At 38.8% G+C, this 24838-nt stretch overlaps 2 protein-coding genes across 4 annotated transcripts in view; one reads left to right on the top strand and one right to left on the bottom strand.

The window, feature by feature from the left end:
* The first annotated feature begins 459 nt into the window (after nucleotides 1–459).
* LOC132792268 (protein Atossa) overlaps nucleotides 460–24838 on the top strand; it is a 31924-nt gene continuing 7545 nt past the window's right edge. The window contains exons 1-5 of one of the 2 annotated variants that reach the window (XM_060801557.1): nucleotides 460–610; nucleotides 15711–15754; nucleotides 20437–21816; nucleotides 21877–22013; nucleotides 23376–24825. In XM_060801557.1, coding sequence (XP_060657540.1) covers nucleotides 20626–21816; nucleotides 21877–22013; nucleotides 23376–24825 — 2778 coding nt within the window. In that variant the 5' untranslated portion in view covers nucleotides 460–610; nucleotides 15711–15754; nucleotides 20437–20625. Of the gene's footprint in view, nucleotides 611–12477; nucleotides 13301–15710; nucleotides 15755–20436; nucleotides 21817–21876; nucleotides 22014–23375; nucleotides 24826–24838 lie in introns of those variants that run through there. The other variant, XM_060801556.1, reaches the window with a different exon arrangement.
* On the bottom strand, nucleotides 1578–8777 carry LOC132792704 (tigger transposable element-derived protein 4-like). 2 transcript variants are annotated; one of them, XM_060802153.1, is made up of 3 exons: nucleotides 8627–8777; nucleotides 3024–3601; nucleotides 1578–2969 (listed from the first exon to the last, which is right to left on the bottom strand). In XM_060802153.1, exons 1-3 carry the CDS (start codon nucleotides 8632–8634, stop codon nucleotides 2014–2016), a joined length of 1542 nt encoding a protein of 513 aa, XP_060658136.1. In that variant the 5' UTR covers nucleotides 8635–8777; the 3' UTR covers nucleotides 1578–2013. The 2 variants fall into 2 exon arrangements, with proteins under 2 accessions (XP_060658136.1, XP_060658135.1); XM_060802152.1 differs by lacking the exon at nucleotides 8627–8777 and having other exon boundaries at nucleotides 3024–4223.

The following is a 24838-nucleotide window of genomic DNA, read 5'->3' as shown; positions in this document are numbered from 1 at the left end:
ATATATAAACTGCAGTGCTTACAGTTATACAGTTTTGTATATGTATGTATAAGGCTGCATATGCGTGTGTGTAATAATAAGTTCAAGGAAAGCAGCAGAAAGCAAAATGCAAGTAACAGAATGTGCAATGCAATAAAAATGGGGCTACAACCTGTTCAAGTGTGTGTGTTTGTGCAGTAATATGCGTGCCTGTTGTGTATACATATGTGAATCGAATTCATAAAAATAAAAAATGAAAACCCATCCAAATAATCAATGTGCAAAAATTTGCCATTTGCTGCTGTAGGCGGACGTCGCGGGGGCAGCAACAACAAAGCTCAGCTGAGCGACGGCGCGTCGACGTCAATGTTATCTATGCTTGTGTGAGTGCAGAAGGAGTAGGAGGAGGAGGCAAATAGTAGCAGCAATAGCAATCAAAAGAATCGGAAGCCAGAGGCAAATCAATAGTTTCGTGTTATGTGAAACCGAAAATAAACTGCAATAATAATCATAAATAATAATGTGAAATTAAAGCAAGCAATTGATTGGCAATAATTTATGTATGTTAGTCGAAGCAGAGCAAAGCAGAAGCACAGCAAAGCAACCTTGCAAATTCTTCGTTTGTTAAACGGTAAGTGTTCGCCATTTTTATTATGCATTTCACTTTGGATTTGTGCCTTTGCCCAATTACATACATTTAGTACACAGTACATGCGCTGATGTGTGCTTTTGTGCATTTATTGAGAAGCCAACAAATTGCGTTTAATTACTTTGAACTTTTCTGCGGGCTTAGCGTGCTGGGAGGGAGGAGTGCTATCAAAACTCCTCTTCCCCCGCTGTTCGTTGGGCAAACGAGTGTACTGAATTTATGGGCAGTTAGAATTTCAATTTCATATGTTTGTGAAGAGGTTAAAAACTTGTTTCTTTGCTTCGCATGTGCGTACATAGATTTCATATGTATGTATTTGTACATAAATCGCATAGCAACGTTGTATGTATAGTCTCAAGTGTATATACTGGTTTTGATCCCTATATATGGACAAAGTAAATGATTTCTGTTCACGTCTCACTGCGTCTCATTTCAGTTTTTTGTTTGTTGACAGACAAATATCAGCGACAGCAGCCGCCACCCTCCGCCCTCTTGCCCCTATATATTTGTATGTTCATCCGCCCCCATTCTCCATTCTCCTTGCACACACGTTTACATTTTGTTGCTGGCTTAATCAGCTGTGTGACTCGCGCTGTCTCCTTCTCTCTCGCTCTGCCTTGTTCTAGCTGCTGGTGCTCTTCTTGTTCTTGTTGTTGTCAAGTTCTTCAGCAGCGCACAAACAAAGAAACTGCTGCTAACGTTAACGTTCTTCTCGCTCTTCTCGCTGTGTATCCTTGATTTTGTCGTTTGCGCTTTGCAGCTACACATTTCATTTCCTTTTTGTGCTCGTCCCAGACAACAAAGAGAATTCGCTTTGTGTCTACGTAGCTGTGGGTGTGTGTGTGTGGGTTTCTATTGATTTAATATTCCATATGATTGACAATTTGTTTATGCAAAAAAGTCTCCAATGCTAAGTTTATATTATTTGTATTGTTTTTTTATTGTTCAAGTTGATAGCTTAGTGGTCTATTGGACTATTGTTTAAGACGTATAATAATAATAAAATTAATTAATTTTTATTTAATTTCAAATAGATTTAAAAATGTGTTGTATTATATACATATACTTTTTTATGCAAATTGCTTTTTAAATTCATATACAGTAGAATCCGGTTATAGCGACTTTTAAGGGACCCAAACGATTTTACGTCTTTGTACCCGGAAGACGCTCCAAAAGGAGCAAAAAAATTTGTGTTGTGTATTTTAGGGTTGCCATGTTCGTTATAGGTTTTAAATAAACCAAATGTATTTTTCAATCTAAACAAAAAAATTAAAAAATTAATTTCAATAACATGGGTTTTTCACAATAAGTCGTATACATTTAATGGATATTCATAAACATAATATAACAAGATTAATTTCTATATGTAGTTTTTCTTGTTATTCTTAATTTAAATAATCAGTTTTTGACTTATAATAACAGTAGCGCACAGCATTATTTAAAAGAGAGATGCTGTGCGTTAAAATCTCGTCATTAAAATTTGAATGGACAAATCTATTCAGTATTTCCGCAGCCTTTAATGCCTCCAAAACGCTAGGTGCTGGCACATCTTCATTTTGATCTTCGACGTTGTCGTCGCTGTCATCGTTGTCATCGTTTTTAACAATTCTCTCTTCGAATGGTTCCTCACAAATCGCCACACCATTGTCAATATGATCATATTCATCCAGTTCTTTCTTTAAAATCGGTAGCTGATTTTGTAGAGCTCCTGCCCAAACCGATAGAGGAATGTCATCTTCGATTTCAATATCATTTGGGAATGAGCTACTGGGACCATCTAAAATTTCTTCGGCAAGTCCAGAATGCTTAAAACTATTCGCAATTGTCAACGCCGAAAGTTGTTGCCATGCATCATTTATCATTAAAATGGCATCAAGGATGGTAATTTTCGGGTAATTTTCATCTTTGTTTTCATTCATATTGCTGATTATTTTAAGTACGAGATTTTTCCGAAAAGTTGATTTAATCACTCGAATTATGCCTTGATTCATTGGTTGTAATACAGATGTCGTATTTGGTGGAAGGAAAACTAGAGTGATATTCGTTAGGTCACTAATTTGGGGATGGATTGGACAATTATCAACTAATAGCAATATCTTTTTGTTCTGGGTTTGAAGCTCAGCATCCCAATGCCGTACCCAATTCATAAAAATTGTAGATGTCATCCATGCCTGGCGATTACTGTAGTAGTCAACAGGCAAATACTGAATATTTTGAAAGCATCTAGGTTGCATTGATTTTCCAATAACCAATAAAGGTTTTTTAAGATTACCGCTCATATTGGCTGCAACAAGCAGAGTTATCCTTTCCTTGGACAGCTTTCCTTCAGTGCATTTTTCACCTATAAATTGAAATTTCAATAAAAAGATTTCTTCAAAATGATTTTCCTTCTCACCTTTAAATTGTAGTGTTTTGTCTGGAGTTAATTTGTAGAACAGTCCAGTTTCGGCGGCACTAAAAATGTCCTCATCATTGAAATCCTTACGTAGTATAGGCCAAACCTTTGTAAGCCACTCGCTTTTTTGTACAGACAAAGATTCTTCACTGACTGTACCGCCGATATTATGCCTGACCTTAAAGCGGCTTATCCAACTTGCAGAACAATTAAAATGTTCAATTTGAAATTGTTTAGCGAAAAAATTCGCTTTTTCCTGCAGCTGTGGACCACTTAACGTGATTCCTTGACTGCGTTGCATTATGTACCACTGTAACAATGCTTTATCGACTTGATCTTGAGTTGACGCTCTAACGCGTTTTGTCTTTAAGAAATTATTATTGAATAACTTTTTAATTTTTTCTTTATTTTTGTTTATTGTGGCAATTGTTGTATGACAGACGCCGTATTCTTTTGCCAGAGTAACGTTGCGCTCACCGGCTTCCAAGCGACAAATAATTTCCATTTTTTTTTCAACAGAGAAGCACTTTCGTTTTGAAGACATTTTGCGGGTGTACTGCACAACAGTCGAGCTTAAACTGAATGAAACGTACACATTTATTTCGCTGTATACTAGAATCCGGTTCGTCCGGTTATTGCGACGAAAACTCGATGGCTTCGTTGGTCCCCATACAAACATACATACATATATGAAAAGGCATCCGGTTCGTACGTTTCTGCTTTTAGCGACCGACCGCTTATACCGACAAAATATTTATACCTGCTACTCAGAGGGTAGAAGGGTATTATAACTTTGTACCGGCTGGAAATTAATGTAACAGGTAGAAGGAGACATCTCCGACCCCATAAAAAACACTTAAAGAAATACTTTTGTATTCGTACCATATGAATATACCAAATATAACATTGGGTATTTTTGTGGTAATATTTTGCTTTTATTCAAAATGGGTAGCGGGTATCTTACAGTCGCTGTCTTGTTCAGAATTCAACCGGATATTGCGACGAAAAAAAGTGGAATGCCAACAAATTTAAGCATCAAACGACGGTGTTAGAAATGTGTGTATGTATTTTTCAGTTATCGCTACCCTTGCTTGTGTCACACAGTTGAATGCCTCTCAAAAACACGAAGGTTCTTACATTCTCCCTACTCTCTGCCGGTTTTAGGTGTCGCCTTAGTTTATGCTTATGAATATGCATATACATTATGTATGTATACTTATTATGAAAAAACCATGTTAGTGAATTTGTTTTGATTAAAAAATTTATTTGTTTTATTTTAAAAACCTATTACGAACATGACAACCATAAAATAAACATAAAAAGAAATGTGCGTCTTCCGGGTATAACGACGTAAAATCGTAGGTCCCTTGAAAGTCGCTATAACCGGATTCTACTGTACTTTTTTTGGCATGACGCAATATCCGGTTGAAATGAGAAAAATTTCGTCGGTTTTAGCGGTTTGTCGCTAAAAGCGAAAACGTACTAAGCGGAGGCCCTTTTATATTATACATATGTATATGTATGTGTCTGTATATATGTATATGTATATGTATATGTATGTTTGTATGGGGACCAACCACGCCATCGGATTTTCGTCACAATAACCGGACGGACACTACGAGCGGAGTCGTTATAACTGGATTGTACTGTATCATATATTTTTTATTTTCTACTTTTCATTGACTGTCAAAAGTTTACCCAAATAAATAAATATGCCCCTCATTAGCATAAGAATAATAACGAGAGAACTTTACGTTAAAGCTTTAATTTATTATATTTTCGCTATTAAGTTGATGCGGTACTATTTGTATTCTTGATTAATTGGATTAAATTGAGTTATTTTCATGGCTTTGCATTCATCGGTTTATCCGCATCCTGAACGTTTTATTACTGAAGCAAAGTTGACAGAGATGTTATGTCAACTTTGCTTTCTTGATACCTAGATTTTTATTTGGTTCTCTGAAATTCACAGTTCATGGTTATCGATCACGTGCAGTCGTTATATACAATCGTTATCTTTACGGTCTAACTCCTACTTCAATAACAACTTTATTGTTGCTCACAATTAATGTGTTTAACACTTGGCGGCTGTACATAAATAAATAAGCCATAAATTACCCCTTTTCTGAACAACAATTACAATATTTTGCTAGCCCTTATGCTGCATTAACATAGCTTTTTCCACTGATAAGGTATTTATCTGTAGACATAACAAAAATAAACGAACATAATGTCTGGCTAGTTGCATACCCTTAATTCTTATGTAGAAATGGGGTAGTTATGTTTATATGTACTATGTTACTATGTTTATAGAATTGAAGTTTTCCTATATTTTTAAATTTTGGATATTCTGAAATCGTTTAATATTTATGAAACGTGTTACATTGAAATAAGATAATATTTTTCTCATAAAACAAAAATTATTTTTAGTATTTATTTTATATTTTAATTATGTTAACATGACTTTAACTCAAACAGAATTTAAAAGAAGGCTCGACTTTAACAAATTTTTGTAAAAATACGCTGTCTAAATGTCATTTGTTATTTTTGGAAGTTCTCAATATGGAAGAAACTCGTTTTCGGTAAGCATAAAACCGGTAACAACAAAATAAGCTTGAGTATTGATTCCCAAAATAAAAATCGATTCATGGGAATGACTAAACCCAGGGTATTGTCCAGTCGTAGCCAATAAATTTTGAAAAGGTTATTTTTATGGAACATTTGAAACCCTGACGCATAGTCTCGGACATACATATTCATATTTTCATTTATGTGATATGGGTCTGTGGGCTAGATAAGGAAAAATTAGCCGTATAACGAACTGAGTCCAAGCTTATCAAGTATTTTTTTTTTTGATTATCTGCTCTGTCCGAAATATGGAGGTGGAAGTGATAGAATGAGTGCTATGCACTTATTCAGGGTCGTATATTAGTTTTCGATGATAAACGAAGCAAACAACAAAACAAAAAAAAAACAATGTTACAAGTGCATGATACATATAAAGTACAATTAATGTTTTATGGCCGCGATACAAATACTGATTATTCATACATGGAGAGAGTGACTCTTGATTTCTTCGAGTTTATCTGATCTTCTGCTCTAAATGAGTTTCAATGAGCACATCCTGAGTTGTGTTCATTGACTTCACTCACACTGTCTGAGGTTTGCCAGGGGATGGTCACACTTGCCAGAGCAAAAGCAAAAGCTTTCGCCACACTACGCAATATTTTCAAATTTTTAACCCCTTTGCTACTTGTTGTAGCTGTTGTTGTTTAACTTACGCAAAGTTAAAATGGGGTACGGGGAAACGAGTGAGAGCGACAGAGAGAGAGAGAGCGTCGCTCAGTGACCCCGCATTTGCTTCGTTTGCCTCCTTTTGCGTTTTATTTTACGTTATTTGGTTTTTGGGTTGAATGACTTTGGACAACGTGTGCGCAAAAAAAAAAAACAACATGAAGAAAATAAGAAAATAAAGAGCGTAACATTTTGGAGAGCCATTGAACCCACCAAAATGTAGACAGCTGATGGACGCGCCATAGAAATGCGGAGAGAGAGAGTGAGAGAGCGTGCTAGTGAGAAGGTGATGGAGTTAAGGAATGGTATGTAGATGTCTCGTCTGTTGCTCCCTCTCTCTGAATGACAGTTACAACAGTAAAGACGGAAGGGGTCGCTTGCCAGACTTGGACAATTTCGTCTTTGATTGATATTCGTATTCGTCGTGTGCATTGTTTTGATGGAATTTGCGTTTCATTTATTGTTGTCGCACTTCACAGACACACACACAAACAGCAATTTCTCTAAACACGTTACCATAAATCGCTTGATTTTGCATATATTGTATGTATTAGTTGAATTCCGTTTCATGTTCTTACAAATATCAGATGGAGTCATCGCTCGAAAAGAGACGCGTTATTTTGCTGTTTCTCTTTTCATCTAAAACTGTTGCTCGCCGTCCAAATTTGATTTCACTTGATTTTTCCTTGCCCAAGTTTTTCGCTCTCAATTTTGTTGAAATTTTGTATTTGTTATATTTTTGCCTCTGTTCATTAGGTGCGTCATTGCGGCATTATTTTGGTATTATTCCTATAAATTTCTACGTATTTATTTGGCTGCTGAATTCATAGGGGCTATATACCAAATTAAATCTTTCTAGCCAATTACACTAAAATGTGTATAATGATAAAATTTGTACACAAAGTACCTACATTTATTTTGAAGAAATATTCCTATCTTTAATGCCCAAAAATATGTGCGCAAATTAATTGGCAAAGTAACAAGTTCATCATCATCTCGTGATTATAAACTTTTTTATATTCAATTGAAATTACCATTTCAATCTAATTTCATTTTTATTCGCTCTAAAAACAGTCATAAATCATTTTTTTATATTAGCACATTATATCGCACAAATATGAATAATTTTAAATTAAAAACATTTACCCACGATCAGGCTTTAATTAAGTTATCAAAATTTGCTAAATAATGGAAAACATTTGTGTTTTTATAATTTTAGATAGTCTATTTTTGAGTTAGAATAATTTTTTTTTTTTGACCATTTTTGATATATTTTTATTACCCTGTTTGAATAAGTAATTCAAATGTCCCGCATTGCTCTAAATTACTTTCCCTAATTGATCCATTAATATAACCAATAGATTTGAGAAGCAATTTCCTCCAGCGTATGGAATCCATTAACTTAATGAATATATGAGTGTCATATAACATAATAGCCTCCAGTTCTAACAATAAATAAGAGTAAATCTTATAGAAATAGATTGTTTTCCACTTATAGCAGCCCCAATAATAATCCAGCTACAATTGTACATAACATGTTATCTAATTGACAAATTCAATTACATGATATTTACGCAGTTAGGTGTTCTCTTGCCTTCCATGTGTGTTGTTGCTCTCTTCAGTTGTGAACTCTCTTAAATTATAAATACAAGAACTTCCATAACCCAAACAGAAGGAGCACACATTATTCCTCCCACTCGCACTTCCTCAATTTTGCATGTCGCAAGAGCTTTTGCACTACAAATTTGTTCAGCAGCTGTTGTTACATACACACACACACACACACACACACACACACAGACGAAGAGAAATACTTTGATCTGTTTGGAGTGTCGACCGTGGCGAAGACCTTTGCACGTGTATCTACGCATTTGCCGTTGTTATGCATATCCGCATGTGTGTGTGTGTGCCTGTATATGGAGGTAACACTTAGCAATTGTGCAACAATCGTCTGCCAAAGCGCCTATATTTGCTCACAATCAATCTCAAGCGTCGGTCCAATGGTCGCAATACACATACATATACACACACACGCACACATTCAAACGTCTACATGCCAACGACAATTGCGTTCTACACAATTTCACATTTATAGCAACGTGCGAGACCATAACAAAAGTAAGCACGATGTAATTTATAAGTTATGGTAAATAAAGTCACCCACACGCATGCATCACACACACACATGGCACTGGAGAGGGTGATGAGCGAAGAGAGAAAAAGAGAACACATTACAATGTTGCTTCTGCCGATAAGTGACAAAACGAAATGATTGTGTTTTATTTAGTAAGCATTTATTAGGTACCTACAGACACATGTATTTGTTGTTATGGCTGCCGCTGCTGTTTGGTTTTATTTTTATTTCATTTTTTTTATTGTTATTTTTGTGTGTTTGTTGTGTCTCTGCTTTCGTAAGGTTTTTAACCGTTTGATTATCAAAACAGCTGATCGCAACAATTAAAAACAACTGCGCACATACAAACACATGCACAGCCAGAGAGACACACACATACACATGTACTTACAGAGCATTTGCCCTTTTTATCAACACCTCTCTCTCTTCATTAGCAACTGTCTCAAGCTCTAGTGCTGTGCCAGAGAGCGAGAGAGAGCGCGCTTGCTGGCAACATTTTTGGCATGGGCCCCCCACACAGACACACACGCACACCAATGCAAAACAAAAGCAAAAACAGTGTGTGCCCATTAATGTTAGTGAAAAATAAGCAATTAACTCGCTTGGGCGAAAAAGAAACAACACATATGGGCATGTGCTGGCATATAAATGTGGATGCTATCTAAGTATATATGTATGTATGTTATGTATATGTGTATGTGTATGTAGGTAGCAGTGATCACTCAACTGATGTGACTGTTCTACTATTAATCTCATCATTACCAGGGTTTAACGTGCTTGAACATTATTAATTAGTTATTAAAATAATTGTTAGACTGATCATATCTTTTTAATTACTGAATTATTGTTAAAAAAAAAGTTTGTTAAATTATAGGGTATTTTTGTAGTCGTGCTTTTGGGTGCTTAGCTTTAAGTACGTAGAATTCCACTTAATTAAAGTTGGCCGTCGAAAGCTTTTAATTGGCTCTAAGCCAAACACTCTTCCAGTCGCATGCTGAGCTCTTTGTGACTTCATCTTAAACGTTCACCGTGAACCCTCTTCGCCTTCTTCTTCGCCTTCTTTTCAACGCACCTTTTTGCCCTAACCGCGACATACAAACACACATATAGAGAAACAGACAGACATATACTGACATATAAAACGTTCGTTACCGTTCCGTTGAGCATGGAAAATTTTTATTTTTCTTGGTTTTTTTTGGGAAATGTTGTGTCAGATAAACTACCTGCAGTTCAGTTTGATGGCAAACACGTTTTACTATATTTGTAGTATTAAGTACACAACGTGCAAGATAAAAGAAATGCAACTGAACCAATAGTGTCAATATTTGTTAAAAACTTGCTTCTTATCTGTCGATAAACTATAGCTAAAGCTATATATATGTTAACTGAACTAACGACCTTCGCGACATTCGTTTCTCGAGTCTATGGGAAAGTACACAAAATTTAAATTGATGATATCTCTCACTTTTAAATAGGAATAATCGCTTGTCTTTCAAAAACATTTTGTTTTATGGTTTTTTGTGCCATTGTATATTCATCTTCATCATCTTTTCACAATACTGAAATGATATAATAAATCTTCAATTAGATTCCATATTGATTTTCAGAAGTGTTCTTTAATAAGCCTACATTTTCTATAATTTCATTTTATTTTCTATGAAAAAAATAAGAAACTATGTACATAAATATAAATATGACGATATTTCCAACTTCAATATAAGGAATAATCATTTGTGTTGCGAATTACATCATTTATTTATTTTCCACTGTGTATTTCATCATCTTTACACCATACAGAGATCATATAAAAGCTGAAATGTGGAAGCGGTAGTATTACAATAAGATCTTTGAGTTTTTCACATTGAATATATAATAAAGTCTTCGATATTCCTTCAGTTCTCTATGTATTTTTGGTGTATATATCTTGTGATAAAATTAGTTAGAAATGGAATGATGAGGATAAATACAGAAGAATCATGGTAAAAATATAGTACTTTTACATTTAAATTATATTTGATGAGGAATACTTGCTTTTTTAATGACATTCCGCTTGTTAAGCTTATTATAGTTGACGAAATAAATAAATAAATTTTATGATTATTTGTATGAAAGGCACCATTTTCTTGTCACATTATTTCCGCATGGATTATAATAGTCGAGAAAAATACATATGTGTTTTTACCCAACTCATAAATTGCCAACAATTCACCATGAACGAACATTAACTTAAGATGCGAGAGTATGACAAGCATCCGTACCCTAGGCGAAATCCGTCGAACCCGGAACCCCGTTGTTCAGTAGCCTTAATGACACTGAGACTCAGCGATAACAGAGAAAAGTAAATGGAGGAGAAGCAGAAGGAGGAGAAGGTGCAAATGGAAAACAGCAAACAAAGTATATCAATAAATGATGTATACTCTAATAATCCTGATGAAATTGTAGCTTTTAAAGTTGTGAAAAAGTTTCTTAGTCAGCGAGAATCGCTTCGCTATGACTTATTCATTGCTTTGTATGCATATGTATTGCAATGACTGAGAGTGCGATGTGTGTGTGTGTGTGAGTGCTGTGTGAGTGTGCATGCGGCAGACAAATCCCAAATTCAAGGGTTCAACAATTTCTTTGCTTTCCTGTTTTTGCACAGGAGACAGACAAAACTCATACAATTATATGTGTGTATGTGAGTGTGAGTGCAAAGCATAGCAGACCAGAAGAGAGAGAAAAAGAGAGAGCAGAGTCAGAACGAACGCAGACAAGAAGCAGAAGACGCCGCCGTTGCCGTTTTCTTTGTCTGCAGAGTCTTTGTTGTCTCCGTCTGTGCTTGTCCTCCAACTTTGGCTTCTTGGGTCATTAAAGCTTTACACACACACACAAGTGTTTGCATTGGTGTTTGTGTTGTCAAGGAGCTGCTGTGTATTGAACTCGAAAGCGCAGTCATCAAATCATATCAGCAAAACATTAAAAATTATGCATACATACAAACAGTATGCGTCCTGATAAGGTGTTGATGCAGTCCAGAATCATAAAGCAAACAAACAAACAGACATACATACATTCATACATATGTATGTATATACATTTCTTATGGTGCCTGGAACGGTATGTTGACTGTTGTCTGGGTCGCAGACAGCGGCGCATGCGTTTTACGCCTTGTTTATTTACTTTACTTTGCACAGTAAGTGAGCCAACAAGTACTTGCACATACACACAGAGACAGAAAGAGAGACGTACATACAATACATACTTATATGTATAGTAAATACATATGTATATTGCACGCACTCATACTTGCTAAAAGCGTACATAAAGCAAAAGCAACATCAGCATTTAACGACTCGACAGCAGCAGCAGAAACAACATCAACCATCAAACATATGGAAACGAGTTCGCTTTGTATACGTGTGCATGTGTATGTATGTGTGTGTCGCGTTGTCTGCATGGTTTGCTTTTGTTATTGAAACGCTATCACGGACAGCAACAACAATTTGCTTTCATATACCCACAGCACACTCATCAACACACACACAAATATAGACGATAACATTGCCTATTTACTTGTCACGCATATGTTTTTTGCCCTCTCTTGCTCTCCCAACGCGTTGGAAATTCCATATGATTTTTGTATACACAATGCGCTGCGCAGCAACATGTTGACGCAGTCAAAGCATTAGCAACACATGTTGCTAAGAACGTGTATCTTCCCCCCTACACAGACCTACACATACATACATATGTATGTTTTATACATATGACTGGCATGCCAAAACTAGCCACATAAATGTTGTACATAAATAAATGTACGACGTAGTTTCCATACATAACACACACAAACGGGCGTACATAAGCCACGTTCCTCGTTGTATATAAACAACACACAAGCAAAGCGCAGAGGCAACAAAGCAAGCAGCAACTGTGTATACATATACATATATGTGTATGTATGTATGTATTTATCTGGCGTGTGTTGCGCTGTCGTGTGTCTGAGGCTCGCGCTCAGCTGTTTTAGAAAGTTGCTGGCAGCGCTTATGTTCATTCAAGCAGCGACAGCGCAAGCGACAACATCAACAACCTCCAATACAGCAAAGAAAAACAAAAAAAGCTCCAAGCAAAGAGTGTGGCAAAAAAATATATATATATTGTGTAGCTGGTGGCACAGCAAAAAGTGCAAAGCAACAAAAATAAAAAAAACTGCAAAAAAAAAACATACAACAGCCAAATATCAAAAAATCTCTAAGCAGAGCGAACAAGTTTATATTTTTTTTGTGTGTGCGTTTCGTTTTTTGCTGTCTTGCAGTATAATCTTTTGCGTTTCGTTTCGCTGTCGTCGCCAGTTGTCCCACTGTACCACAGTGCACAGTGCAAAGTTAAAGCATTCGCGGAGTTGCGCTGAGAGTGAGAGTTTGAGTGATTGAGTGAGTGAGAGAGGCTCGTATCGTGAGTGTGTTAGTGGTGTGAAACAAACTCTTTTGTTTGGTTCGATTTGATTCGATTTGGATTTGGATTTGTGTGGTGTCGAAGAAGTTGATTCACAATTCACGTTGAAGACGCAACGCAAAATCGTTGAAAATTCAAATGCTACGTTCACATTTCGAATGCTGCTGCCGTTGTCAGCCGCTGAGAACTAAACCTATAACGACGAAACAAACGCAACATCAGCAGCGATATCAGAAACAACAACGTCGACAAAAATTTACGGCCACGGTAAAGAGTTAAAAAAAAAACCCAAAAAAATAAACAAACAAACACAACAGCAAAAAATATGAAAACACATAGAAAAACATTTGAGCAAAAGCAATTGAAAAAATAAAATAAAACGTTCGTTTTATTAACAGCAAGGAAACTTCAAATTAAGGTTCGTATTTTGTGTATTGTAAGGCAATTTCTATGGAAATATATTAGTGTCCGTATGTGTGTGTGTGTCTGTATTCATTGTGTTGTGTGACGTCGTTGTGAGCACTCAGCTGTGCGTTGCGCATGTGTTGGTGACGTAATGCTCGAGCACAGCAACATCGTACAGCGTAATAGTCAAAGCTTATAAGCTTGCCCTCCCACTCACTCACACTCACCTATTCTATACGTATTCGTGTTTAGCTTTGCAGTCAGCGTCAAAGTTGAATAATTGCAGATCGCACATGCAAACACACACACACACACACTCATATATTGATAGAGGCACTCTGGGAGACTATGCGACGCCCCCTTCAGCGTTGGCGTTGCGCTTGCTTGTATAACAAATAAATAACAGAAAAAGCAATTCAAATATCGTTCGCTCGCTCTTTCGTTCTCAATTGTTCGCTTACTCGCTCCACTCCCTCGAATTGCATAGACAAGAGAATGAGTGAGTGAGTGAGTTTACACTGGTATTAGTGTGTACATGTATTGAAGTCAGGAAAAATACTCGCTTTTAGGTGTTTTATTTTTATTTTTATTTTTTTACTCTGCTGTGTAATATAATTGACATACATTTTCTAATTGTGGCGTTGGAGAGAGGGAGACACACACACACACAAACACTCAGGCACACAGGTGAAACGTGGATCGTTTGTCAAGTTGTCAACTACTATTTGAGGCGCGGCGCTGCCAACTCGTTTCACAAACAGCTGTAACGGCACAGGTGTGAACAAGAGGAAACACATCGTGCAGTTTGCTAGTTAGAGCTTTAGTTAACAGCTGCCTCACTTACAACAACAACAACTGGCCTTGTGTAACCCGTCATCAACGACGACGTCGTTGTCGTCGTCTAACGATAAGAACTTTAAATAGAGCGCAGCCACAGTTGCGCAACATCAGACGTTTCAAGTTTTTCATCATGCTGTGCGAAACAAGAAGAAGAATCAAGGCTAAATATGAGCTTCGCATTCATTTGTAAACTGAAAGCTTTGCTGCTCATTGCATGAACCGGTTCAAAATTGGAAAGTCATCTAATTTCTAAATATCAAATGCGAATTTATTCATGTGTAATTTCATATTTCAACAATATTTATGACAGCCTTTAAAACGTATGTACATCAAGTGTAAATAGATAAGAAGACAATGCCCAAAAATGGACAAATCGCTTAAAATGTACAACTAAAAATAAAAATAAAAACAGAAAAGCAAAACAGCAAACAGCTGTTGTTATCATGCACTAACACAAATGTACAAGCATGTGTGTGTGTTTGCATGTGTATTGAAATGAATTTTGTTTTGGCTTTCGCTTCGTTATTTGGTTGGTTATTTCGTGTGTTGGGGAGGGGGAAAAGAGCGATAAAAACTCAACGAAGAAATGCGTCGTGTAATTTTATACTATGTGCGCAGTTGGCAATGTAAATGAGATGTGATGGAGATGCACAGTATAAATGGCGAATGGAAAGCCATAATTAAATGAAACTGTGCAAACGAATTAAGAGTATAAATATAAATACACGACTAAATGGAGTCAAATGAACAGAGGAAGGAGGCAGACATTGGCACTTCTTTTTGCCTTGCGGTCATTTGCTTTTGCACTCCCCACGTAAATACATATATATGTATGCGTGTGTGTCTGTATCTTTCAAGTCAATTCTGAGTCTGCTCTCGATTTGCAAAGCAGCCGCAACAGCAGCAGAATTTTGTTTTTGGCTAAAAATAAAACGCATTGCTGCCCGCACTCGACACACACACATACACAAACGCACACTCACTTGTCACTGATTGCTGCTTGTTGTTGTCGTTGTCCTTTCCTGGTATTGGCACCTCGCTCTTTCTCTCCAGGCCATTTGTGGAAGCGAGACGCGCTCACGTGCGCTCACGTTACACACAAAAGCATGAGGAAGAGCAACGGAGCACGAGCACGAGTGAACGCTACTTTGTCTTCTTCTTCACTCCACTGCTGCTGCCTTGCGTTTGTTTACAATTTAATCTTTTGGTTTTGTTTTTGCCTTTTCCGTTTACTGCGCACATGTGAGCAAGTGTAAGTGTGTAAGTAAGGTAGGGAGAGTAACAAACTGAGAGTGCGAGAATGAGAGAGGGACAGCGAGAAGCCATGTAACTCTTTGTGTAAAAAAAAAAACAAAAAAACAGGGTGTCCCTGTTTAACATTGTTGTAAATTACGTTTGACGAAAATAATTTATTCGCCGTTGAATGAGCACAGATAATAGAGCCTAAACAATGCCTCATTATGTACACTGTATGCACACACACACAGTTAAACACGAACTATACTGTATATGCATATGTATGTATAAGTAAACCCTATTAACTGGCAATTAAACAACATTTTTTTCTTTCATTCTAATTGCAGCAACAAAGCTAAAAAATAATGGATTTTTAACAAAGTAGCAAGAGGTAAGTGCATTAATCGCTTCACATTAAGTAAAAGCAACACCTGGTTATGCCAAATAATAAATATTTATAAAAGGCCAAAGTATAATTAACAGATAAATTATTACGACTTCTTGCATTCAACAAAAATTAGCAAAAAAAGGAAATAATTATGAATTTGCCCTTAAAATTAATTCTTTTTTTTTAATAAAATAGATCGAATATGCTATACAAAATAATTAAAAGGCAAATCACTTTGAGTTGTTTTAAAATAATGTGGTTTAGTAATACATATACATACGTATAACATTAATTACCTTCTAGCTACACAATAGGAAAAGCTTTTAATAGAATAAATTCCCTAAGTGAAGCTTTCAAATTGAGAATTCCAGCTCAGCATATTTCAACTATTAGTAGAGCACATAGCCCCCAACAGTTGTAGCAATTTGATTTGAATTTAATTCCATTATGATTTTGTGCGAGAAACCTTGAGTTATGGTTACATGTGGCACACACACTCACACACAACCACATCAGCAATTGCCCGGGCATAGTTTGTAAAAAATTGTACGACTTCAGCTGGGAAATATGTACAACACGTGTATTGGTGAGAAGGAGAGGGAGAAGGGGGAGACAGTGTCGCGCCTTATCTCGTGGCCTTTCTTGTTCCTGCTATATCTACTTACAAAATACATATTTTTGTGTAGTGGCCAACAAGGGGGCGAGAGAGGTGGAATGACGAGGGAGAGGGGCAGAACCCATATCGGAAGAAGGTGCGGCACTTTTGTGTGCTCGCTCAGCTGTAAAGGCAAAAAAGGTGCATGGCAGAGGAGGCGGAAGGGGGGAGGGAAAAGCGATGTAGATGGGCACTTTTGTAACATGGGCAGCACAGTTTGTAAGGTCGTCAACGAGGTCAACAACGATTTGAAAAGCTCTATTGTCTAATCAAAGTCATCTGCGTGGCATATGCTATCCACACTCAAACACACACACACACACAGGCGTGCATAAATAATTGGCCAGTCAAGTGAAGTGGGGAGAGAGTGTGCGAGCGAGACAGATGTAGTGAGCATGATGTAACACGCGCGCTATGAAATCAGCTGTGAAACACACTTCCGCCTTGAACATATGGATGACACACAACACACACAGAAAAACAGAATGAAAAGCGCCAAATTCACTAACACAAATGCACTTGATGTATCAGCATTCAATTAGCTGTGCTTATGACGCATTCCACCATTCCAAGTGAAGTGCATGAAAGAGAGACAGGGATCGAGAGGGACGCATTGGAATTGAAATGACACGCTTCAAAGTTATTTTGGCGATTTTTACACTGCATTTGTTGTTGGCTCACGTGCGACGTCAGCGTCGCTGCATTGCCTTTGGCGCCGCATTTCATAATCGCAGCCAAAGCAAAGGAAGCAGCGACTAAGCGAAAGGCGACGGCGGAACTTGTTTTTGTTGCGGTTACTGTTGCTGTTTGCTGTTTGGCGAAAATTGCAACATTTGGTTGCGTTTCAAATAAACAATTGTGAACTGGTTTTTTTCTCTTTTCTTTTCTTTTTGTTGCTGTTGTGAGTTGAATGCAGCGCCATCTGTCGACGGTGTTGGGCAGCTAGCCAAGCATGTGCATGCATTTTGTGTGAATTGCCTTTCACTGTTGTGCCTATTGTTTCTCAGGGTGTGTGTATGTGTGTTTGCAGTTTTCCTTTTGCACATTTGCATAACGGAACCACAGCTACGGACAGACAGACAAAAGTCGTCGTCGTCGTTGACGTCGTTTGGCTTTTGCGTTCCCGGCAATCAAAATATAAATGCAAATTTTGCAATGTGCAGCGCATTAAATGCAGAACGCACTCAGCGAAAATAAACCACACACAAAAACATGCATAGAAATAGATTTACATACATACAAACGTTGGTACATTATTTGCCAGTGTGTACTCAAATGATTATTGCAAAATCAAAAGCATGCCAAGGACGGCGTCGGCCGAAGCGAAATTAAATTAGTTCACAACAAAACAAAAACGAAAATGCCAAAAGTGCAATTAATTATGTTACTAACGCGACTGACATTCACTTTAATACGTCTTATTCAACAATTCCCTTTACTCGATACTTTCATTTAACTGCCACGTTCCAATCTCATGGCGTTCCATTGCGTATACGCGTCATGAGCCAAAGCTTCTTAAGATTCTATATCTACATACACATACATACATACATTCATATCAACAATCTGCGAAAAGAACCGCTATTCAACGAATTAAATATGTATACGTTTGTACGTATGTGTATTTAAAAGTAAACGCAAGTTATGCATAAATAAAAAAATAAAAGCGAAACAGCGATAATGTAATCAAATATTATTAAACTCCGCTCGCTGCTTGCGACGACTGTTGTGGTTTATTATTGTTGTTACGTTCCATTCGCTTGCCCTCATTTTGTAGCTGCTGTATATGTGTATGTATGTGTGTGTGTGTGAATGCTTGTCTATTGTGGGCCAAGTGTATTTGTATGTGCGAGCGAACCATAAACAAAAATGCTCACATACACACACATACATGCCAACACTCCCAAATACATGTGAGCAAACATTGCCAACTGATTGTGAGGCGCAGCCAACACAAAAATCATATGTTTTCTAACAGCGCACACACACACAGACACGGAGACATACTCACCTCTCTCCCGCGTTGTGTATGTGTATGTACATTGAGTACGTCTCGCGCGCTAGTTATATATTGTGTATGCAGGTCAAGAAGAAACGCAAAAACAAAAGCAAAAGTAAAGACAAACATGTTTACAAGCTGAGCACACCACCACACCACTCACAGGCAGCCAGACAGAGAGAGAACGAGCGAGCGGGAGAGACTTAACGTTTGGCTCTCTTGCTTGGTTTGCTCTCTGTGTTGGTGTTGCTGGTCGTGGATGGCAACATGCTGCCAGCGCTTGGCAACACTTGCTTGAAGAAAACACAAAACAGCTGTTTGAAACATCAATCATATGCAAGTATGCAATTTTGTTGCCAAGCGCGACTTGAGCAATAACAATTCAATAGGCGTTGACCTTCGAAGCTTTTTTTTTTCGCAAAAATTTGATTGTTGCCAAGCCAAAGCTTGGCTTGTTCGTTGTTCTGTGTTGTTCTCGCCGCCCCCAATGACGTCACAGCAGTGTGTGCTAGCAACATATGAAAAGTTGCAACGCCAAATTGCACATTGCACAAGTTTTGCTGCGTCTCTTTCGCTCTCGCTTGGCGCTCTGACATGGCAACAGCTGCCTGATTAAGTAACGACCTGGTTGCCTGCTTTTTTTGGGGCCACATTGAGGCCGTGTCAGTGTGTCGACGTCGCCGTCGTCGTCGCCGTCAATAGACAACCAATTGCATATTCTTTTTAAATGCCACAACAGTTAGGATCTAGGCCAAAGTAAATTGTAGCATAAGCACATATGTACATACATATGTATGCATTCTATGTACTGTCTATATATACCGTGGGGACCTTCAAAGCATAATTCAATTTGACATACAGGGTGTTGCACACACATAGACACACACACACTCACACATACACAGCTGGCCTAGTTCCCATCAACAGCTGGCCACGCTGACATTCGATGTGGCATGCCCCAATGCCATCACATACCCAATAGTTGCACACACTTGCCCCTTAAATAGCCAAATAAATAAATGATTGCAAAATCAGCTGCATTTTTATTGATTTTGTATCTCTTTGGAATTATTTTAAAAAGTCTGCGAATATTGCGACGCTTTAAATTATTTGCGAAGAGGTTTTTATATATGTATATAAGAAAGTGTAAGGATAAGGAAAACGATATACAATACTTTAGATTAAAATATCCCTATTATTAAAGTTTAGTATAAATTTTCCGAGCAACAGAAACAAAAGACTTTTAGGCTTCTCCGATAACATCTGGATAAAGAAGGGTTTTGAAAATATATCTTTGATGTATCAATATCTGATCCATGAAATATTACAGATACGATACATAATTAAATAAAAATGTTTGTAATTTTCTTTCTATAGTTTTTACAGCCGAAAGACATATACTATTTAAAAGAATTGAAAGTGAAGAAATTTTTTAAATAATTCAAAGAATATGAATAAGAGAATAACATAACATAAATATGTAATATAGTCTGATGAAAAAATGGGATAACGTTCGTAAAACACCCTTAAATAAGCATACCGTAAGAAATATAAATTCTGTAAGGCCATCTTGGCAAATTAAGCATATTTATAAAGAAAACAAAGTTTATTCATAATTAATTAAATAAATAAATACATACATATATTATAAGAACATTAAGATGTAGTTATCTAAAAAATCTATCCGTAGGCTTTTATTTGTCAGGGTTAAAGAAAAGTATCCAATTTGTCAGGATGAAGTATAATCTGATTATATGAGTTAATAAAGTGTGCTAAAAGAACATTAATATCTATTATTATCAAAAAAAAAACTATTTTATCCGTAGGCTTTAGGGATCAAAAAATAAGACTTCAATTTGTCAAATTTTATATTATGATTATATGAGTTTATATTAAGATGTATTATTATCAAAAAAAAAAAATACTTTACTTTATCCGTAGACTTTTATCCGTTAGGGATAAAAAAGACTCCAACTTGTCAAATTTTGTTCTCTTGACTAATGTTTTCCCATTCTAACTTTCGCTTTGCAGCGTACTTCTGGTGCAGGTGCGAAGAGGACGACGAATCAACATCTACGCGAAGAAGTAGCAGGCGAACAGGAAGAAGAAGAAGCAGCAGTCTAAGCTAGACGTGTAGCAGGAGACCCAAAAAGAGGGGGACAACAACAACAGCAAGAAGAAGAAGAGGAGGAAGAACAAGAAGAAGAAGAAGGAGAAAAGATGATACCCACAAGCGTGACAAATTCGCCGCCCGTCTCCGCTGGCCTCGCCCAGAATGGAGCCGCTGTTGTAGGCGGCAACAATGGGGCAGGCGGAGCAGCAGCAACTGCTGCTGGGGCAGCAACAACAGCAACAGCAGCTGCGGCACAACAGAACATGTACAGCTCCATTGTGCTGGGCCTGGCCTCTCTCATCCTGGAGGGCAGGCCCATAGCAGACGACGAGTATCAACTCCAGCAACAGCAGCAGCAGCAACAGCAACAACAACAGCAACTGATGGTGGGCAGTGGACGCCTCTCGCCACGCCCATCGACCTCGCGGGCAGCCATCAACATTACAACGAATCCTTATGCCTTGACAAGCGGCACACCACGCACGCCTTTTGGCCCAGGACACGGCTCAAGTGGCAGCCACAGCCACAACAGCAACAGCCACAGCAGCAGCAACAGCAGTCAGGCGACACATCAGCGCTGGACACAGAAGCTTTGCCAGCTGCGTCAGCTGTCGCCGGCAGCGCAGAGCATGAGCGTGGAACCCGAGCTGGTGGCGTTGGCCATCAACGAGCTGAATGCGGAGCGTGGCGACTTTGAGATTGTGCGACGTGTCATGTTGAATCGGGCAGGACTGGGAGGAGGTCTTGGAGGTGGCCTGGGAGGCGGAGCAGGTCTTGGAGGAGGAGCAGCTGCATCTCTAGGCGGCGGTGGATCTGGCGGAGCTGTGCCAGCTGCACTTGGCACTGCCACGAATAGTTCCAGTGCGGCCAGCTCGCCGGGATCCGCCTCCGACAACATTCTTCACTCGCTGCAATCCCTGGCAACGACCTGTTTGCGTGGCGGACCCGTTGTGCCCGCCGAGACGCGTCCGTTGAGCCTGGCCCTGGCCTCCACATCGAGTGCAGCCAGTTTGCTGGACTACAATTGCAGTCGCAGTGGCTTAGGAGGCGGAGGAGGAGTTGCTATACCTGCAACTGGTTTGGGAGTTGGACATGGTTTGGGAGCATCTACAACTGCAACAGCAACATCAACATCAACAACTGCCACTGCCAGCAGCGACGCAGCTGGAAGCAGCTGCGCAGCGAGGCCCAAGCATGGGCCACATTGTGATCAGTTCCTCAGGAAGATGGGGCTCGCCAAGGGCGATGCTCCCGATGCCGAGGAGCATTTCTGTGATATGTCTTACGTAAATATAACCGTAAGTAGCATGCTCTTAAAATCCTAGTTCATATTGTAATCTTCCTCTGCTTTCTTCTAGTGTTCCCGTTGGCGAGCGCATTGCCTGAAGATGGAGGCGATTCTGGCGCGTCGGGAGCCCGTTTGCATCGAGGTTTATCTGGGTCCCGCTGGCCACAAGATATTGCTCGAACAGTGGATCATCAGCGGCAAGGAGAAGTAAGTGTGGCAGAGCATTTTGCGTGTTTCCATTGGTGCATATTTTTACAACAAGAATTTGTAATCAGAATGTTCCTTAATGTGTATTTGATTCAATGATAAGTGGGAATGTCGATAAACTGTGAATGAATAGACAAGTATTTTTGAAATGTAAATCCATTATCATATTTAATTTAAAACACTTTTGAAAAGTACAAGTATGTGGATTTATGTACCTATGTAATTATAAGTATGAAAAAATTTACATTTATTATTCTGATTATTTGCACTTAGTGGAGTTTAAAAAGTACGTTATTATGTAAATGTACATAGTTTCTAAAATGTACTTTTCAAATTATTATCTAGTGGTGTGGAAGACTTTACTTTAAAACTTTGTAAATTTATTTCACTCGGTGGTAAATACTTGTAAAAACTATGTACATATTATACCTAATAACGTACTTTTAAAGCTCTTCTTTCGCTAAGTGAAATAATCTGATTAAAAAAGATTATAAAATTGACATTATAAAGCAAATGTACAAAGTGGAAAGAGGTTCTTATTCAATGTAGAGCATTTAATGTTCAGCTATTAAAGTTGAATTTAGCTTTTATTAGGTTTATAGAAAAATTATGTTGTTAAATGTATGTTCATTATTAAGTAAAGGAATTGTAAAGAAAATATCTATTTATCAATTTGATGCAATTCCTTTTCGTTGCCAGATTAAAGAGAGTGCCATAGCTCAAAGAGATCATTAGAGGTAGAACATTATCTATATTATTTAATATATTAAATCAAGTATTAAATACTAAATTGAATATACAGAAAAGAGAGTGCTGGTAGAAACTATAACCTATAAACTATAAACCTTATATTATATATATGTACAAAGCTTAGAAATGTGCAAATTTTAAAAGAACAAAATGGGTTTACCTAATGGAAAGTTTATATGTAATGGTTGTACATTATTAAACCTAATTAGTTTATCTATTTTATGCTATTACAGTTTATATCCTAATGTAACAAAGAAAGGTCTTAGAGCAAAGTATACTTATTGGCTTCTACATAGGATTCTACCAACAGAGAATAGAAAGGTCTTAAGTTATTGGAAAGTTCTTTTTTTTTATTGAATTTATAAGTGTAGAAAACATACAGCATAAAATTACACCTTAACAAGACAAGTGAAATGATTTGTTAAGAGCCAAAGCCCATAATGTAGCCTTATGAGGAGTAGTTGGTCAAAGTTTTTATGAATTTTTTGCAAATTTTATGTATTGCAATAGTCTGCAAAATATGTATAAATATGTGCCAGTGGAAACCAATTAGAAATACTTATTTTAAATTATTTAAAATCCTAACTAATGTTTTGATCCACCTATTTTTAGAGTGCCACCGCCGACGATGACGCTGCCATCGCTGTGCAGCGCCATCCGCAGTCAGCTGTACTTCTCGCAGATTGTGGCCTGGTGTGATCTGCTGCGCAAGTGTGATCCTTCTGTTTATGACAGCGGTCGCGTGATCTTTGCCAGCTCGAATGCGAACAACGCCGGCGATCTGGCGACGACAACGACGCCAACGCTGCTCGGAGGAGGTGGAGGAGGCGGAGTTATGCGACGACCGCGTCTCAACATCTTCTACAGGATACGAGCGCATGATGCGAATGCCACAAGCGGGCAGAACGATGGCGGCTTCAATGCCAAGGCGACGGTGCACAACTTTCCGCACGTGAACATTGCCGAGAACTTTAGTGTGGCGGTGTGTGTGAAGAGTTTGCCACGCTTCAACGGCGGTCTGCCGCATGTGGCAACACCAACACCGCCGCCGCCGCAGCAGTCGGTGGCAACAAGTCGAGCAAAGCCAGAGGCGAGCACACCGACCGGAGGTGGAGGGATGTGTGCGGCAACGCCAACGGGATTGGGGGCACGCATTGCCAACAGCAATGCGGCCGCAAGCAGCTGTGATAAGTATGCAACAAGCACGAAGCAAAGGCAGCAACAACAGCAGCAGCAGCAACAGCAATCGAAACACTTGCAACGGCAACGCGAGCAAGCTGAGTTGTTGGAGCTGCAGCTGGACTTGGATCTGGATGCGGATGCGGCAGCTGGAGCGGATGAGCTGGACGGACATCGCGAGCGACAGTTGCAAAAGTATCGCAAGCGGATGCAGCGACGCGACAAGAAACGCGAACGCAAACCCTCCGAGCAGCAAGTGGAGGCCATGGACGAGGGCAGCAGCAGCGAGGTGGCCATGGTCATGACACTGACAGCGGCGACGCCGCGTCGCCAAGGCATCGCCATGATCTCGACGGGCACACAAACGTCGCTGAGCAGTTGCCAGCAATGTGGCAGCGAGAAGACGCTGCTCTGCCTCAACTGCAATTGCAATGGACAGCATCATGGAGAGGGCGACAAAGATGATGACGACGACGATACGAGCGCCTCGGAAATGGATGACATGTCCAGCTGCAGTCTGAGCAGCTCTGATCTCATTGTGGGCACGCCGCGCAACAAGGCCGAGCTGCTGTTGCAAGCCATTCAGCGCACGCCAAAGAATCGCAAACCCACCGCGCCCAAAGATCTCAAAGCTGGACGAGAGTTGAAGCAGCCATTGCCGTCCTCCAATTCAGTTCAGCAGCAACAACAACAGCAGCAACAGCAGCAGCAGCAGAACAACAATCAGCACAAGCCATCGACGGCGCCGTCGAGCGGTTGTCAGGTGTGCAAGCGACAGAAGACGCAGCACAACTTCAGCAACGGACAGCAGCAGAGTGCCAGGGAGAGCAATGGACATGCCAGTGATAGCAACAGCATGGAACAGGAGCAGCAACAGCAGCAGGTGAGCAGCTGGA

This window comes from Drosophila nasuta, chromosome 3, assembly GCF_023558535.2.
Source record: "Drosophila nasuta strain 15112-1781.00 chromosome 3, ASM2355853v1, whole genome shotgun sequence".
Lineage (NCBI taxonomy): Eukaryota > Metazoa > Arthropoda > Insecta > Diptera > Drosophilidae > Drosophila > Drosophila nasuta.
This window is presented reverse-complemented; position numbering and strand designations above follow the sequence as displayed.